Here is a 17,174-nt window from a genome sequence, read left to right as displayed (position 1 = left end):
AAATGAGTGGATATTTTGATAGGAATTGATTTGTGGAAGTTGTAAAATATACGATTTAATTAATTATTTATTTAATAATTGAATTTGTTTTTTTGATGAATTCGGATGAATTTTTAGTAATTTTTTTCCAGATTCAAATTAGTTTACTTGTCATTTTCGTTTTCATTTTCATTTTAGTAATCGTCCCATTAACGCGAAAGTATACTTAGAAATTGAAATATGAGATTCAATATATAATTAATATCTTTTAAAAGAATGGTAATTTCGATATATCAATAAAATCCAGTCAACACATTTCCTTAGACTTAGTAAGAAAGAAATTAAATTCAGCCGCGTTATACCGATTAATTCAAATGAAAAGAGACGAGCAATAGCAATAATTTTAGAATCAAAATTCCATTTAGGTCAGGAAATCGATTATCATGAATCCTTTTAAAGTAGTTATTGCGAGACATAACCAAAAAAGAATAGTGATAGAGTAACAAAGAAGAGAATTGAGAGTAAAAGAGAAAGAAAGAAGAAGCAAAAAAAATAGTCTAAATAGTTTGGAAGAATATTAGAAATTTCAAAATATCCTATCCAGTGAGTAATATCATTTTCTTACTTCTTCTCAAAGACCCTTAATTTTTCATGAGTAAATCAAATCAAAAGACCTCGTTTCATATTGCGTTTCATAAAATAGACTAAATTGACAATTGAATCTATCTTACCTCCTAATAAACTTGGTTTTGAAGATTCATGAGCGCCATTTACTACTCAAACGTCAGATATTCCAGTCAAGATACTTTTCTACTTACAAACGAACAATTGGTTGAATTGCAAATGACATGCTTATGACATGCTTATGCATTTTTTCATCATGACAAGTGATACTTCTTCTTGTTTGATACGAAGGTATGAAAAGTCCATGATTCGTTACTATAAAAGTATTTTTTCCAAACCACTTTTTCCCTGCTGAGTATTTGAGAAAGAAAATCTCGATGTTCTTCTACAAAGAACCTCTAAATACACATCCACATGCTACGCTACTATGAGAAAAGAATTGTCCAATATCAAACAATTATTAAAAAAGAAAGTCCAGTAAATTATTTATGTATGCTTGAAAAAGAGTCGTTACAAATGTTAAAAAGAAACTCATGTATGCTATGCTAAGGAATGTTAATCTGAAAATGATACGAGATCTATGCTATATTGTCCATCACAAAAGGGAAGTGAAAGCTATCAAGGTAGCTATTATGGATGCTCCTAAAGTGGCGTGGTTGATTGAGAAGGTCGAAAATGCGCCTGATGTTCCAGATTTACTTGACGAGCCGCTACTGCTGTTCGCCTCCGTTGTATTTTCAGGTTGTACGACGGCAATGACTGTTGAAGAAGGTAAGTCTTGGTTGGTCTGGGTAGCTTGTGTTTCTATCTTTCCAGAACCGATCATGACAAATTCTCCTTGAGATGGAACACCATTCACGACCACAAAGAACATAGCTGGTCCAGGTTGGAACAAATTTGGTCCGGTTGATCCCCCTGGCATTTGACTGACCATGTGGGTAGTCTTACCTGTGTTCATGTCAATCTCGTAAGTGGAGTTGAGTTGAAGGTATCGTTGACCGAATCCGATAGCATGAGTGTTGAATCCACCTCTGATGACTACCATCTTCGTGTTCTGGGCAGTAGCCGAGTCAGTGGAGTTCAAAGATATGTTGAACGAGTTTCCACCGTAAGATAGCGTATCTTGGAATCCTTCATAGATGGGTCGTGCCTCGTTGTAGTACCATGGGTACCATCTTTCGGAATCAGTTCGAGATCTCCATTGAGCAGTCGTGAAATCCTTATTGGGGTTGGATCCAGCGATAAATAGCGATCCATCCGGTAGCAAGATAGCGGTAGAGTGGTACATTCGTTCGTTCGTTGAGGCGACGAGACCTGTTCGGTTCCACCTTGATCCCTGTGGGGCTGACGAATTGTAGATAGCAGGCATGTATACTGGGGCTTGACCGTATGATTGACCAACCGAGTAATCATCGTCACCATATCCAGCAGTACCCATACCAACACCATTACCCATCCAGAAAGTACCATCGGGAAGCATGACGAATTGACCCATACTTCGGCCTTCGAACATGTAATCATCATCTTCGTATACGGCGCTGCCTTCAGGTGTGATTCGTACACAGGTATCATCGGCGGGAACAGCCGTCACGTTGTAACCGGCAGTACCATCATTACCCCATTGGGTGGTAGCGGAACCACCACAGAATAGAAGAGTAGCAGCGTAGCCGTTGTCAGGTATCAGGGGGAGCATAGCGGTAGCGGCTGAAGCGGGGTAGACTCGAGCGGCATAAGGCATATCTGGAAGGTTGGTAGTTGTCTTGTTATTGTAGTCGTATAAGATGGTTTTTCTGTTGGCTTGCATGAAAAGTTTACCGGAGGGCATCAACCATGTGAGGGCATATAGGTTGATAGGAAGGGTGTCAGCGAGGAATTGAAGATCTTGAGGGTCATCGGCACGAGGAGGGAAGAATTCGTATGTAGGGTTATCTTGCGCTTGAGTATTGACGTATCCACCGTTTTTGTCACCACCGATGATAATCAATGATCCATCTGGTAAAGCTTCGACCATGGGGTACCAACGTCGACCGGTCATCTGTAGATATCCACCTGTGTTATCTGCTGATGTCGAATAAGAGGTCTCCCCTTGAATGTATTCACAAGACTCGTCTGTACATGGGTTAAGCATTCGTATGGCTGTTCCACCATCTGTGTCCGAGTATGCCTCAGCAGCAGTGGAAGCGACACCTCCAGTAGTCACAGCTAAAGGCAGTGGGATTTAGCTTTGAGACATAGCAGAAGCATATTGGAGCTTGACTTACGTTGATTACCGCCAAATACAACCCATGTCCCGTTTCCTAACACACCACCACCGGCACAGAAAGTGTTTGAAAAGACATCCATTGTTCGGTCTTCGGAAAGAGGCAGGATTAGCTTGAGGCGTCAGGTCGCAAATTGATTATGCACTTACATTCATTCGACTCGATATCGTATTCAGTAGCCCATGCGGGATGCGTACCATACTGACCAGTGATTTCCACGGGGTTGTTCTCCGTTTTGTCCAAGACGTAAATCTTCTTGTTGTTACCCAAGAATACCTGCAGTGGCGAACATCATACGTCAGCTTAAACCAGAAGTGGAAAAGGGAAGAATGCAAAGATGAACATACCATTTGAGCACTGACACCTGTATCACCGACACTTTCAAAATTTAGTGGTGTAGCGGTGCTATTTCCGTCTCTCTTCTTCAAACCTAATGGTGGCGCAGCAGGATCACGCCATCGTGGTTTCGAATCTGTGGAGGCGAAGACAAGGAGCGGTAAGAGGGTGATAAGGGTGAAAAGATTGAGTGATGGCATTTTCTCAGGTATGACTTGAGTGACCACGAGTATTTAATAGGTAAGAGATGTTTTTATTGCCGTCTTCTTCGTTGAGATGGATCAATAAAACGGTAGGAATTTATTTGTTGAAGGAAAAAAAGAAAAGAGAGGATCAAGCGATTTTATTGATTGGGTGTGAATGAAACGAAAGAGGTAAGGGTAAGATCTGTCTTAGGGGAGTTGAAGATCAAAGGAAGTATTTGAGGTGCTATAAGTTGAATGATATATGGTGAGGTTGAATATATCGATTGTTGTGTTGTTTTAGAGGTATGAAAGGAAGGTGGTGAAAAGTTTGCAAAGAGTGAGATATGCCGCAAGACCGGTTGGAATGCAGATGGACAGTAGGTTGAGGTTTGAAGTTGTTCGATTGTAGATTTATTGGAATGGACCGATAAATCGCAGATGGGGGAATGAAGATATTAGAGGAAGAAGGGTAAAACGAGTAAGTTAGCTATGCTGTAACCCTTAATCAGTCGCCGCACTATGAAAGATTTAAAGATGTGTTTGATGAATGTGCTATGAATGATAACAATGACGATCGTAGCACAATATGAGCAAAGGTGTAAGGGTTGATGGAAAAATGATGGAAAAAGCTGTGTTTCACATCAAAATCAAAGGAATGGGATGTTTTCGATTCCGATGTAAAGAGCCAAGAGATATAGCCAAGCAAGATAAAATGACTGGAATTGAACGATTAAAACTCACCAAAAAGGATATACACTGCGTATGCTATGCTACCTATTGATTGCTTTGACTGAGGCGAAGCTAATGTTCGAATTTCCTCTTGCTCAAAAATCGAAGAATGTTTGTTAAGATTGAAATTTCGGATAGAATATAAGAAATCCAGTGTTTTCGCTTTCGCTTTTACTGAAAATTATTCGTCTCACAAACAATGATAAATTCTTCAAACTCAAACCTTCTCCAAACAGTCTAAGATGTTGTTGTTGTTGTTGATGATGATAAAGAAGAGAGAAGAAATAAAGAAAAAGATAGTTGATGAGTGAAACTGCGAAAATGCGAAATTGTTTTGTTAATAGCGGCGAATGGGTATATGTATAGCTTGAGATGGAAAAAGAGGCGATGACAAAGGTACATCTATACCCTGAAAAATTACCGGGAAAAAGAAGAGTCAAAAACATGCCGACCGAGGAATGAGTGAATAACAACAACGTGCTACAACTCTTATTTCTTTTGTTTTGAATACTAGTACGAAGGAATCTTTGCTTTTTTTTACGTCATTTTCGTAGTTTAACGGGACGCTACTTTTTTTTTACTCTCTCCCCCTAAAAAAGAAGTATCTATCTATAAAATCATATAAAGGGGAGTAGTCGTGGTTCCCCCTTAAATTCATTCATAAATTGTTTGCCCCTATTATTCTTATTATCGGGTTCTCACGAATTCAACCGAGACAAAAACAGAAACACAAACAAAACAAAGATGAGAGAATAAGCTAAATTTAACTTTTATAGAAAATTCCTTTTTATTACTATTTTGAAACAATTGTTTTTCTTTCACGGATCGTTCAATGCGGCATCTACGAATATAATATACGAACTAGTATATACATGTGACATTTAGGTTATTTGGGAATTGGGGGGGAAATCCGATACTCTGAACCTGATTGTAGATCTAATTCCGTTTCGTCCGATTTAAAATGTCCGTAGTTAGATAAATGATAGGGTATAAGCTGTGCTTTTTTTGTGTCAATGCCATTTTGTTTCATTTTTATCGCCAAGAAGGAGAAATGAGAGTAAGTAAAGTAAAATGTGCAGGTGTAAGGAATGAATTTTTCGATTGTTTACATCTCAAACGAATGATCAGATTTATATAGAATACCAGCTAAAAAATTTAATCTTCTTGTACAGAATGAACAAATTTTGTGACGTGGTTTTCATAGCATAACGAAAAAGAATCAAGTGGTCATGGGGGGAAAATTAATCAATTTTGAATAATTAGCAAGATTTCCATAAAAATCGATAAATCAAAATTCATGATGAAATGATAATTGAATGATAATCGAAATTAACGTAATTTATCGTAAAACTTGATCAAAAGGGTGGTCATATCAAATCATTTTTCAAACCCTTGCAAAGAAATGATCTTATTTCAGAAGAAGTATGAGTAAATAAAAAAAAAGAAAATAGCTATACTTAGAATTGAGGTTTTGAGATTATCAAGAAACATTCATTTAAGCATGTAATAGGGTAAGAAACAATTAATATTATCTTATAAATAATAATAATTCAAAAAGAGATGTTTACATTGTAAACCTAAATTTAGATAATCTTCTATCTATAGAAGAAGAAGAAGAGATGTGATGTAATTTCCAATTTACATTCATATTATGTTAGAAATTACATTCCTCTGATAATGTTGAGGGGTTTTCGCACTGCACCAATTTTAAAAGGAATACTTTGAACTTTGATACATAGATTATAGGTCATTCGAGAATAACCTTGCAATAAGAATCGGTTAATCTCAGGCCGGCTAACACTTTCCATACAAAAAGTACTCGAGACGAATGAGAGATGTTATTTAATCATCTTCAATTTCCATCGTACTTCCTTCTCCAACTTCCTCTTCAATTCCCAAATCAATTCTTCCAATCTGACTAATTTCTCTTTTTTCATTATGGTTATGTGCACCCTCAATTTGATTTTCAAATAAAGAAGATGAATTATAACCTTTTGCTAATCCAGGATGATGTATTATACTTTCACCTCCTGCATCATCTAAAGTAGCAGGATCAAGTTCAATAGGTAATGGACCAAATATTGGATTTCCCTAATAAAGTAACATTGAATTAATTCTTCCAAAATAAAACTTAATAATTAAGAAGAAGAAATTTACTCACTTTTGGAACGTTAAAAGGATCCATATTTCTTTCACCTAATCTACCTGGTAATCCAGGTAAAGTTGTTGGATCAAGATTTTCCATTTGTTCTTTTAATGACATTTCAAGTAATACAGTTGAAATTGGATCTTGTGAATTTAATGAAAGTGATTGATGATAAATTTTTATAGATTCACGTATATCTCCTTTTAATTGATATATCATACCTAATGATGAATATGCTGTAGAATTAGTTGGATCTAAACGTATTGTTAATCTATAATTATGTTCTGCTTTTTCGTAATTCCTATTTCAATGTAGACACAATTAGCCATAAAATTACTTTTCACATACTCCACAATAGAAATCATTCACCTCATATGTCTATATGCATGACCGAGATTACAATAAGTGACAGACCAAACAGATTTAACACCTTGCATTTCCCATGAAGTTCTTAGTGCTTTTCGGAAATAACTAGCTGCTTGATCGTAGCTACAGAATAGTTATTTAGGATTCAGCTGTGCTTCGCCTACAAAGACCAAGAAAGAACAACACTCACTCTTCCTTATTATAAGCCACGACTCCCAATTCATTCAGCAGCAGAGGGTCTGAATTATTGATGACTTCCGCAGCTTTGAAGTATTCTTCCGCTAAATTGGAAGCGGAAAGTTGAAGATGTTCCATTCCGATAAACAGAAGCGGTAGATGAGATCTGTAATATGCACCACCATCAAAAACTGTTAGGGTCTTCTTTTATATCGCTGAAACATAATCTTCGTTGTGGGAAAACTTACCCTTGGAATAGTCTCGCTGAAGTAGAATATGCGGTAATAGCGTGATCGTGTTCACCTTCATATGCGAATGAATGTGCAAAAGCTATCCATGCAGGAGCGAATCGAGAATCGATCAAATTCGCTTTACTGAAAGTCGTCAAAACGATGATTCAATATCAGCTCTATTGCACCGTAACTTGACAATGTGCCAAAAATATAATTCACCTGAAATACCTTCTTGCTTCTGCCCATCTCTTTCCACTAAAATACCATAAGCCAACAGCATACCAAGTTGTAGCAGCTCCAGGATCTTGCTCGACCAAATCATGAGCCAACATGAAAAGAGAGGATCTTAAACGATGTATATGGTGCATACATGCTAAATGCAAGGGAAGAGCGGTTGGGTGTCCGGGGATACGAGATAGAATCCTACGTGATAAGTCATAAGTATTCACCCGTGTGATGTAATATGATGTTTCTTGATTCGAGTAACGTCAACTTACTTGGTCGTGACGGCATAACAATCTTCCCATTTATATTTCGAATACAGCTCATCCGCTAATCCAACCAATACATCACAATTATCGCCCAATCCATATTGATTCGTTAACGCCTCTCTAGCTTGCGCAACCTCGTGTACGTGACCATCCTGTAAACATTACAAGCGATCAATCTCAAGCCTCTTCATGTCCGAAAATAACGATGCAAACTCACCTTCTTCAATTTGGTCATATATATCAATTTGACGAAATTTCCATCTTCTTCTGATAGTTGTTTACGATATGCCAAATTACGTATAAATTCCCATTCTGTCGACATTTGTATTGTCAGTCCCAAAAGATAAGTTAAAATTGGATGTAAGAGCTGGATCAAGTTTCGACCCACCCTCTTTCTCAGACATCATACCGCCTTCTATCAATTCCTTGAACGAATCATAATTCTTGACATCCAGCATCAAAGCTTCCATGAATGATTCTTTGGCTAATGCGAACGAAGAAAGTCTGAGATGGAGCAGAGCTCTCAGGTGGCATATCGATGAGTGCAGCTAGAATGAGGTTTAATGACGATATCAGCCTTTCTTATTCGATTCTGGGCGTGAAAAGGAGTATAATCATAAGCTGGAACCCACTTTTATACCTTCATCCTGAGATGGTTCATCTGGACCACTTTCTCCGCCTATGAATATATCAGCTTGTATCGGGGCTGAAGACATGCGGAAATCAGAACTTACCACTCTCTTTGAAAGGATTCGATTCTCCTAATAATTCCAGTGCTTCATGATATTTCTCTTGATGTACCTGTGTATATATATGATAAGTATGCTGGGATATTCTGGAATGATAAAAGCGGCTCACTAGGCATTGAGCAGCGAGATATCGACAAGCTAAACTTTCGTCAACCAATCTCCTTTCTCCGACAACCACTTCTCCATTCGTGACCGACGATGGTCCACCTTTCCCATTTTCGTAAGGTTGAATGGGAGCATGACCATTCATCAAGTCATCTTCGTCTTTCCCTTTTCCCTTGTTTCTTATACCTAGACTGTTCTTCGGCTGTTGTGATAAAGGATCTGTCAACAATTTTTCCGCTCGAAGATAATGTCCTGTAAGAAAATGTGTCTGAGCAAGCCAAAAAGCATCATTCGAGTCACCTAACAGAAGAACCCAAATCAAAAAAAATCAGTGGCTTGTATACATTAGAAATTGTAATTTATGATAAATGCTCACCTGTCCAACTCAATATCTTATCTCCCCAGAAAGCAGCAGTCTCATATAAATGTTGCATAATAGCATCATGTCTCCATAATCTCATCGAATCAACCATACTCCAATTCCTTTCTTCATCTTCTTCCTTATCTTCATCATCATTCGTATATAGTTGAGTATTTCGTTTCCTAGGAGAAGTTCTTCTTTTTGATTCTGATTCTTGCCTTATACGTTCTTCCCTTTCAGGAGAAGTTTCTCCTAATCTACTTCTTATTCTACCTTGAGTATTTATATTGGAATTAGGTAAACCTTCAATACCTCTTCCTCCAGAAGGAGTAGCTGTTCTTGAAGATCCATTTGATTTTAAATCATATCTATTTCTTACCCTTGGAGAAAGAGGTGAAATACCTCTATTACCTTGTTCACTTGATCCTATAAAATTTAAATTCCTTTCGGTACCATTTTGATTAAGTTTTCGTTTTGAAGGATATGTGAATGAGAAACTTAAATCACTATTTTCATCTAATGAAATATCTTGTATAGAATTTGAAGCAATACCTAAAGGTGGTGGAGTAGGAGCAAAAGAGAATGAATTTGATAATGATGATCTAGCTGGAAGATTTCTTCTATGATGTCGATGTAGTGAAGTTGAAGGTATAGGTGAATATGTTATATTTGGTGGAGTTGATGATGATGATGGATTAGGAGGAGTGAACATTGGTGGCATTTCAGCCTAGAGAGTATGTTGCTAGATGAAATGTATACTTGCTGTATGTCCAGTGAATCCGAGTCAAATGTGATTAATAGTTGCGCATTGATATCAATGATATTTTCAGAAACAGATTGATTTCTAGACGCGTATATACATATACACAAATAATAAACAGATTAATCAATATATACTACACGTGGTAAAGATCCCCAGATTACATAACCAATTCGAGTGAGTGGTACCTGATCGGAGAATTCCCAAGTTGTCTTTTCCAGTTGTTATACGCTAAAAGGGTAAAAAGTAAAAAGGTCCAAGCTTTAGTTTTTAAATGGGTAAAAATGAGTAATGAGTAATGAGTAATAATATGATAAATCAATTATAAGCTATAAGGGCACGGACGCAGGGGAACATCACAACACTACACCATAGATATATCAAAAACACCACTTTCATCCTTATACACATTTTAATGATTCCAATCAATTTCATTATTCATATCACTTTTAAATCATTAAACAGTGCATAAGACTCAAATCCAATAGCCCTTCACACATATCGTCCTCCCATATTTCTATCACATCCCAACAAGCCAAAACATAGCTCAACAGGTATCTTTCATAGTGGATAAATCTTCGGATCAAAAGCATAGTCAATATGCAACCTCCTATATATAATGTATGTCTTTGCAAACAAAACCAATTCGCGTCACTTGTTCAAATGATCTCACCAAAGACGTACACGCGTATTGATGACTGCGAATGCATATAGCACCATAGGTTACCACCTGCAGGTGCACCTTCTCAACAACAACAATCGAATCAACAACCAAGTGTACTTTCAGCATCATCAAACGCGAGGTTGAACGAATTCTTCGATTTGATCAAGAATGAGTTTGAACAAGTAGGACAAGATGGGAATGTGTGGAAAGCTCAAAGGGATGAATACGAAGCTAAGAGTGAGTCATAACAAATCATTCTGACCGTTCTTTCATTTTGCATCGATGTCATCGAAAAAGGGAAAACAGCGGAGGTTTAACGATGTCATTCTTTAGTTCAACAACAGATTAATGAATTGGGTCTGATTCGACAGTCACTATATGAACTCGAATCAAATCATGCCAAAGTTAGGCAAGAGTGAGTTTGATCATGTAGGGGAAAAAAGAAATTATGTCTGATGTCACATATTGAGCTCAGGTATGAAGGGGAAATTGCGCGTTTGAGAAGAGAATTAGAAGCTCGTGGTGGACCAGGTGGTGGACCTTCAGGACCGTCTGCAGGTGGACAAACTTCACCACCTGATTTACCTCGACCGGGTAATGATGAGAGGCCACCTTATGGAAACTCCCTTCCTGGTCCCCCTCTCAATGGAAATGAGCCTGGAGGTTGTGAGTCGCGCCTTCTTCCTATCTTGATTTCGAATCCAGGTATCTTCTATCTTGCTTACTCTGCTTCATAGCGAGATCACCATATCCACCACCTGGAGGAATTATCCCACGACCCGCTTCCACTGATAGGGAAAGGGATAGACGTAATAGAGAAAGAGCAATTGCTGCTTCAAACGTACCTCCTTCACCTCCTGTCCACCTCTCAGACCTCGATCCAGATAATGTATCTCGGGAGCTCAAGAAAGAAGGTGGTGACTGGCAAGCTATGTGGAGTAGTCAAATGAGGAAACAATTGGATGTCGCACTCGTTCACACCCTTGAACATGAGACGTAAGTTCTCACTCCTCAATACACTTCGCTCGAATACAAGGGTCGGTGAAGCTGATCAGCCCATCACATAGTGTCGTGTGCTGTGTGAAGTTCTCGAACGATGGAAAATATTTAGCTACAGGTTGTAATAGGACTGCTCAAATCTACGACGTGAAATCTGGTGGACGAGTTACGTGAGTACCACAGTTTTCAGCTTTTATTCAGTCTTTCATGATTCTGAGGCTGATGCGCTGCTAATGTGACAGCACACTACAAGACGAAGCTGCTAATCGAACGGGTGATTTGTATATCAGAAGTATCTGCTTCAGTCCGGATGGGAAATTCTTAGCTACAGGTGCGGAAGATCGACAAATCCGAGTAAGTCAATATTACCTCTAATAATGAGTGTGCCCAAGTTATTTGACAAGTTACTGATCGTATTTGCTCTAGATTTGGGATATCAAACAAAAACGAATTAGACATCTCTTACAAGGACATATGCAAGAGATTTACTCCCTCGACTTCTCAAGAGATGGTAGATTCCTCGTTTCTGGATCAGGAGATAAATCAGCTAGAATTTGGGATATCGAAAAGGGATTATGCGTATTCGATTTGAGAATTGAAGATTTCATACATAATGAACATGGTCCTATTGATGCGGGAATCACTAGCGTTGCGTGTGAGTAGGGCTCTACGGGAATGGAAACAAAGAGAAGCTAATAACCAGATATATCTATTTAGTATCTCCGGATGGAAAACTTGTAGCTGCTGGATCACTTGATACCATGGTCAGAGTATGGAATGTACAGACCGGACAACAAGTTGAGAGACTCAAGGGACACAAGGATTCTGTTTACAGGTGCGTTCAGGATTCCGATCTACCCTTTATTCAAGCAGCCCGCGCTGTACTGGCTACGCATGACGACTGACTGACTTGTCATGTGTTTTTAGTGTCGCATTCTCGCCAGATGGAAAATGTCTCGTCTCAGGATCACTTGATCGAACACTCCGAATTTGGGATTTAACAGGTACAAAGAGAGAAGCTGAAATACTTGCACCTGGTTCAAAAGATATTCAGAAGAATTTAGGTACTTGTCAATCAACTCTTAATGGTCATAAGGTGAGTTTGAAGGCTTTTTTCTAACATTTATTGTTCTGTTTATTGGAAAAAGGAAATTACTTATCCTATTTTTAATGGAAATTTAGGATTACGTACTTTCAGTAGCAATTTCACCAGATGGACAATGGGTAGTATCAGGATCAAAAGATAGATCAATTCAATTTTGGCATATATCAACAGGACAAGCTCAATTAATGTTACAAGGACATAAAAATTCAGTTATTTCAATTGATTTAGCAAGATCAGGTGGATATTTAGCAAGTGGAAGTGGTGATTGTATGGCAAGAATTTGGAAATATGAACCATATAGTGGGAGGGAATAAAACAATTAAAAAGTCAAAATTGTTGAGAAAAAAAATAATTTGTGCAGTAAATGTGTAAAAAGACAAGAAAAATAGTATTATTATGATATAAACATACAAGAATTTATTAATATTATAAGTTTAAGAACATTTGTCTTTTCTCGTGTTCATTTTGCTAATGTGATGTAGATTGTTTTTGTGTTTCGTAAAGTGAAGAATGAAGTAAAGGAGGTGATATAAGATGATCTCTGTATTCGTAAGAAGAAGAAGAAGAAGAAGAAGAAGATTTTGTTTCTCAGATGAGAAATCGATGATAATTACATATCTCTTTTTTGATTGTTCGCTTTATCAGATGTTCAAATGATATGATTCAAATACCTATTTGTGATTACCCTACTTTGTAACGATATTGGAAAATTCGAAATTCGCAAAAATCAATGATATATCTAATCTTCCAATCTGCGATCTTTGATTTGGATAAAAGAGAGATTATTCAAAATTAATTCGTGGACTATGGAGAAATACAACAATTCCAACTGGGTAGCATACTTTGGAGATTCAAATTTATTATGGAGACCGCGTAAGGCAGTAATTGAATTTTTCTTTTGGGCGCAAATTGGCAATCTTTTGAAAACACGCCATTCCTAGATTTTGTTTGATTTACAAATGATAAGGATGATCACCATTAATTCTCAATGAGCTAAACAAAAGAGGAATCCATGTCGGCGTATCTTTCTTTTGTAAATAAGTGGATAACAATATCGTTATTCACTAAATGATACCGAGGAAATTCATTCCCCGCTAAATGAACATGCCTGAACATGCCTGATGATACAATACTGAGGGAAATTATTTACACGTCAAGCGTGAACCCCGAAATAAGCTGAATGACATTTGTTTGATGATGAGACACTTATGGAAACGATCCTTTTTGGGAAAAGCTGTGATTTTTAACAACGATGATCAACTGATAAATGGAAAGGGATGCGGTGAGGATTCTGACACGCCATTATCGCTGTTTTCAGAAAGGAGGGATTTTAATCTATTGGTATGACTCGATGATGACTCATATACTGAGCATGAATACGACTTGTATGTCCGAACGAAAATACGATGGTGGTATCGAGTCGAGTTAATGGGAATGCGTACGTATAAATACTGGCTCAACTGTTCACAAATGTATTGATTGAATTCAATTAACAATATTATATCGTTATATCGAATTTTTCAACACACATATATACACTTTCAATCGTTTTTAATCGGTTTTATACTTATACTTGAATACAATGTCAAGCTCCCAACAATCAAGTACCAAATCCAGTTCCAAACCAACTATAAACGCAAGTATAACATTTCGTAAACAGTCAGAGACCGATCGTCAAGAAACAGGATTGAAATGGAAATTTGATAGTTCGGTCAAAATTGTAGATGAATCTAAAAAGAGATTCTTTCCTTTTTCATTTTTGGGCAGAGAATCAAAAGTCGAGCAATGTAGAAAGGATATAGATAGTAGTCTTCGGAAATTCTGCTTGGCAAACAATGAACGGGGCACAGCACTTCAGAGCGATGATATGTCAGCCGGTGATGTTGAATACAATGTAAGAGATTACGGCGACACTGTCAAAGGGCGTTGGGCACAAAATTATCGAAACTATTGCAATTTTGAATTCACAGCGATAAATGTGTCAGGAATGAGCGCTACTTCTGGCCCTATGTCTGTAAGTACGAATTCTGTATGGCTAATCTTTTCAATATTTTTAACGATTCTTTTGCGGCTGATATCGGATATTATACTGTTACAGTACGGACTATAAGGGGACTGCCAGCTTGATTAACAATCATGACCCAGATTTGAGGTTTTTAGCTCTGAGAGCAGGGGGTTTGTGCCCTTAGTAATTTGGGATGAGAGGGGAATTGATGCATTATCGTAATACAGCGAGATATATTTAAGGAGCTGAGATGTTCTAAGTAAACATAAGATACCTCTCATTCGGGGCATATACATTCAGAACCTAGCTCGGTTTGACTTCGAAGAGGGTCTTTATGCTACACCTTGCATTCGACTTATGGCATGGTATCTGTAGAGTTTGACATGTCATATATGAAGTCTGAAGTCAATTGTGTCCATTGTGCTGCCACTGGTGATGCCACTTTTGAGTCTATTGTTTTGATTCCCGTGCGTCATCGGACACCGCCACTATATGAATGAATAACATTCCTCAACCGGATACGAGATATGACGCTGAACAACTAATGATAATATCATGATACTTCACATTATACTAAATAAGCAGATAACTCATATAAGAATTTCCACTTCTCAACATCTCAACAGTAGAGTGACTGAATAGAGGGCTAAGAAGATGGGTGCCTCAACAACATTGTCAAGTGATGACAAAGCCAAGGTCAAAAAAGCAATCCCTTCTTCAAGTTCAACTAATAAGATAGTCACAGCGACTGTAGCTAGAGTATATCAAGCTAAATCAAGTGCTCAATCGTATGTCAATCCAAAGTCAAACATGGAGAAAGGTCTACTGACTTATGTTGTCTATTTTTCTTTCAGATGGTCCTATGCAGGAGCAGAAGGAGCTCTAGTATTTTGTGCGGATAAAGCGAAAGGAGGATTATGGTTTAGGGTAGTTGACCTATCTGTGAGCTAATGAGACATGATGTTGGAGCTCTCATGACACATATAGCTCACGAATGTTACTAATTATAGTCGTATCGAGGAGTGATATGGGAGCATGAAGTACCGAACGAGATTGAATATAACCAGGAGAAACCATTCTTCCATTCTTGGCAAGGTGATGTGAGTGATATTTTCTTCGGCATTTTGGTACAATGATCCGTGAGACATACTCAATAGTGCAGATATTCTCGCGAGAGACTTATGTTCTTCTTTGGGCTATAGACATAGGGCATTTCTGATGTACATAGCTGATAATTCTGCATTCACCTAGAACTCGCAATTCGCCTTTGTCTTCGCATCTGAGCAAGAAGCACACGACTTCTACAAGAAAGTCGCCAACAGGTCGAAATACGCTAGTAAGCACTTTGTCCTCAATAGTTCGGGTTCCCGATCTTTCTTCTGAGTGCTAACAGCATTTTGTCTTGCTCACAGCGAAAGTGAAGGAGGATAAGAAAGAGAAAGCTACCTCAACGCCGACCAAAAAGAAGAAAGGAGGAAAAATTGATAAATCACTGATATCCGGTCCAGTGAGTACTCGAGACCCATATGCAGAGTCGAATGACTACTTCACAGATTATAGTTTTTATCTGTAGACAACGTATGGCATACCCGAGGGTATGGCATACCCGAGGCTCTCGCTAATGATCCTGTCTGCAATGATAGTCCGCCGGCTCTTTCAAACATGTCGCCCATATGGGTTTCGACAGCGAAAAGGGATTCTCATCATCCGGTGTAGACCCCTCATGGCAAGCATTACTAGAACAGCTCAGTATGAAAGGAATATCAGCGAAAGATATACAGCAGAACGAGAAGTTCATAAAGGATTTCGTACAGCAGCAAGGTGGTATAGAGAGGGTACGCCGATTTTACCCGTTCTACTCGTTGACTTTATATACTATGCACACGAGGTAGCTAACATACTACGACCCTCTACAGGCTACAGCAGCCAAAAGGCCACCTCCCCCACCTGCACCGACGTCACGCAGAAAACCTGCTCCCCCGCCTCCTGCGTCCCGATCAAACCGTCCCACCTCCGTCGCCATCTCTACTCCACCTCCACCTCCAGCCAGGACCTCTGCACCACCGCCTCCACCACCTCCGCCAGTCGCACCTCCTCGAGCTGGTGTACCACCCCCACCACCACCTCCACCAGCACCGCCTCGAGCTGGGGGATCAGCGCCTCCACCTCCCCCACCACCTCCGGGACGTGGTGCACCTCCACCTCCTCCACCACCACCAGCGGGCGGACGGGCCGCACCATCGGCACCGCTGGCTCCGCCTATACCTTCAGCCGGTGGAGACTCTGCTCGTTCAGCCCTACTCGCCTCGATACAAGGCAAGGGTGTAGGAGTACTCAAGAAGGTCGACCCATCTGAACAACGTGTTTCGCCCCTGGCTGGAGGAGCTGCAAGCGCGGGTGCTGGTGCAGTTGTTGGTGCTGGAGCAGCTGCTGCCGTTGCGTCCACCACTGAAGATAGTGAGTTTCACGTAAAATTCAACGACACCTAACGAGCGACGTCCGATGAGGATGCTAATGTATGTGATTGTGCAGCGCCCGATCTCGCATCCAGTCTCGCCGCCGCTCTATCGAAAAGAAAGGCGGATATCGGAAGTGATGATGAGGACGATAGTGATGACGATGAGTGGAATTAAGGATTGCCTGGTACGATATAGAGGATTTGTATGGGATATTGGTATGTATCAGTACTTTTGTTATTCGCCTGCACGGATATGTGTGCTTCACGGGTCAATGTTGTATTAGGTGATAGCTGTAGCGTTTACTACTGACTAATTGTTTGTTTGGTTGATTTTTTGAGTGATTTTTCGTTGGACACTGATGAAAATCCCCCGACTTTCGGTCTCAAGGGATGAATGAAAGGATATAGAGCGTATTGACATCGAAAATCATCATAAGGATT

General features: G+C 39.0%; 5 protein-coding genes across 5 annotated transcripts; 3 read left to right on the top strand and 2 right to left on the bottom strand.

Moving 5' to 3' along the window:
- Nucleotides 1-1,198: 1,198 nt before the first annotated feature.
- I206_105700 (uncharacterized protein) lies at nucleotides 1,199-3,400 on the bottom strand (the record flags this gene model as incomplete). Its single annotated transcript, XM_019155145.1, has 4 exons — nucleotides 1,199-2,805; nucleotides 2,865-2,954; nucleotides 3,014-3,140; nucleotides 3,212-3,400. The coding sequence occupies 4 exons, from the start codon at nucleotides 3,398-3,400 to the stop codon at nucleotides 1,199-1,201; spliced, it is 2,013 nt and encodes a 670-aa protein (XP_019011299.1).
- A 2,556-nt stretch (nucleotides 3,401-5,956) lies between these two features.
- Nucleotides 5,957-9,463, bottom strand: I206_105699 (uncharacterized protein; the record flags this gene model as incomplete). The annotated part of the gene is made up of 13 exons (XM_070203172.1): nucleotides 5,957-6,205; nucleotides 6,276-6,561; nucleotides 6,630-6,749; nucleotides 6,817-6,969; nucleotides 7,052-7,177; nucleotides 7,256-7,459; nucleotides 7,534-7,679; nucleotides 7,745-7,839; nucleotides 7,916-8,075; nucleotides 8,160-8,206; nucleotides 8,262-8,328; nucleotides 8,386-8,681; nucleotides 8,758-9,463. The coding sequence occupies 13 exons, from the start codon at nucleotides 9,461-9,463 to the stop codon at nucleotides 5,957-5,959; spliced, it is 2,655 nt and encodes an 884-aa protein (XP_070059273.1).
- A 639-nt stretch (nucleotides 9,464-10,102) lies between these two features.
- I206_105698 (uncharacterized protein) lies at nucleotides 10,103-12,584 on the top strand (the record flags this gene model as incomplete). The annotated part of the gene is made up of 11 exons (XM_070203171.1): nucleotides 10,103-10,123; nucleotides 10,217-10,403; nucleotides 10,500-10,581; nucleotides 10,642-10,832; nucleotides 10,904-11,162; nucleotides 11,234-11,335; nucleotides 11,408-11,519; nucleotides 11,592-11,820; nucleotides 11,883-12,000; nucleotides 12,093-12,261; nucleotides 12,348-12,584. 11 exons carry the CDS (start codon nucleotides 10,103-10,105, stop codon nucleotides 12,582-12,584), a joined length of 1,707 nt encoding a protein of 568 aa, XP_070059272.1.
- Nucleotides 12,585-13,852: 1,268 nt separating this feature from the next.
- Nucleotides 13,853-14,380, top strand: I206_105697 (uncharacterized protein; the record flags this gene model as incomplete). Its single annotated transcript, XM_019155148.1, has 2 exons — nucleotides 13,853-14,284; nucleotides 14,369-14,380. 2 exons carry the CDS (start codon nucleotides 13,853-13,855, stop codon nucleotides 14,378-14,380), a joined length of 444 nt encoding a protein of 147 aa, XP_019011302.1.
- Nucleotides 14,381-14,929: 549 nt separating this feature from the next.
- I206_105696 (uncharacterized protein) lies at nucleotides 14,930-16,908 on the top strand (the record flags this gene model as incomplete). Its single annotated transcript, XM_019155149.1, has 8 exons — nucleotides 14,930-15,063; nucleotides 15,130-15,217; nucleotides 15,286-15,375; nucleotides 15,527-15,611; nucleotides 15,688-15,782; nucleotides 15,919-16,110; nucleotides 16,192-16,732; nucleotides 16,808-16,908. The coding sequence occupies 8 exons, from the start codon at nucleotides 14,930-14,932 to the stop codon at nucleotides 16,906-16,908; spliced, it is 1,326 nt and encodes a 441-aa protein (XP_019011303.1).
- Between the last annotated feature and the right edge of the window lie 266 nt (nucleotides 16,909-17,174).

This window comes from Kwoniella pini, chromosome 7, assembly GCF_000512605.2.
Source record: "Kwoniella pini CBS 10737 chromosome 7, complete sequence".
Taxonomy (NCBI): Eukaryota; Fungi; Basidiomycota; class Tremellomycetes; order Tremellales; family Cryptococcaceae; genus Kwoniella; species Kwoniella pini.
The sequence above is the reverse complement of the archived record's forward strand: the minus strand, read 5'-3'. Positions and strand labels throughout refer to the sequence as shown.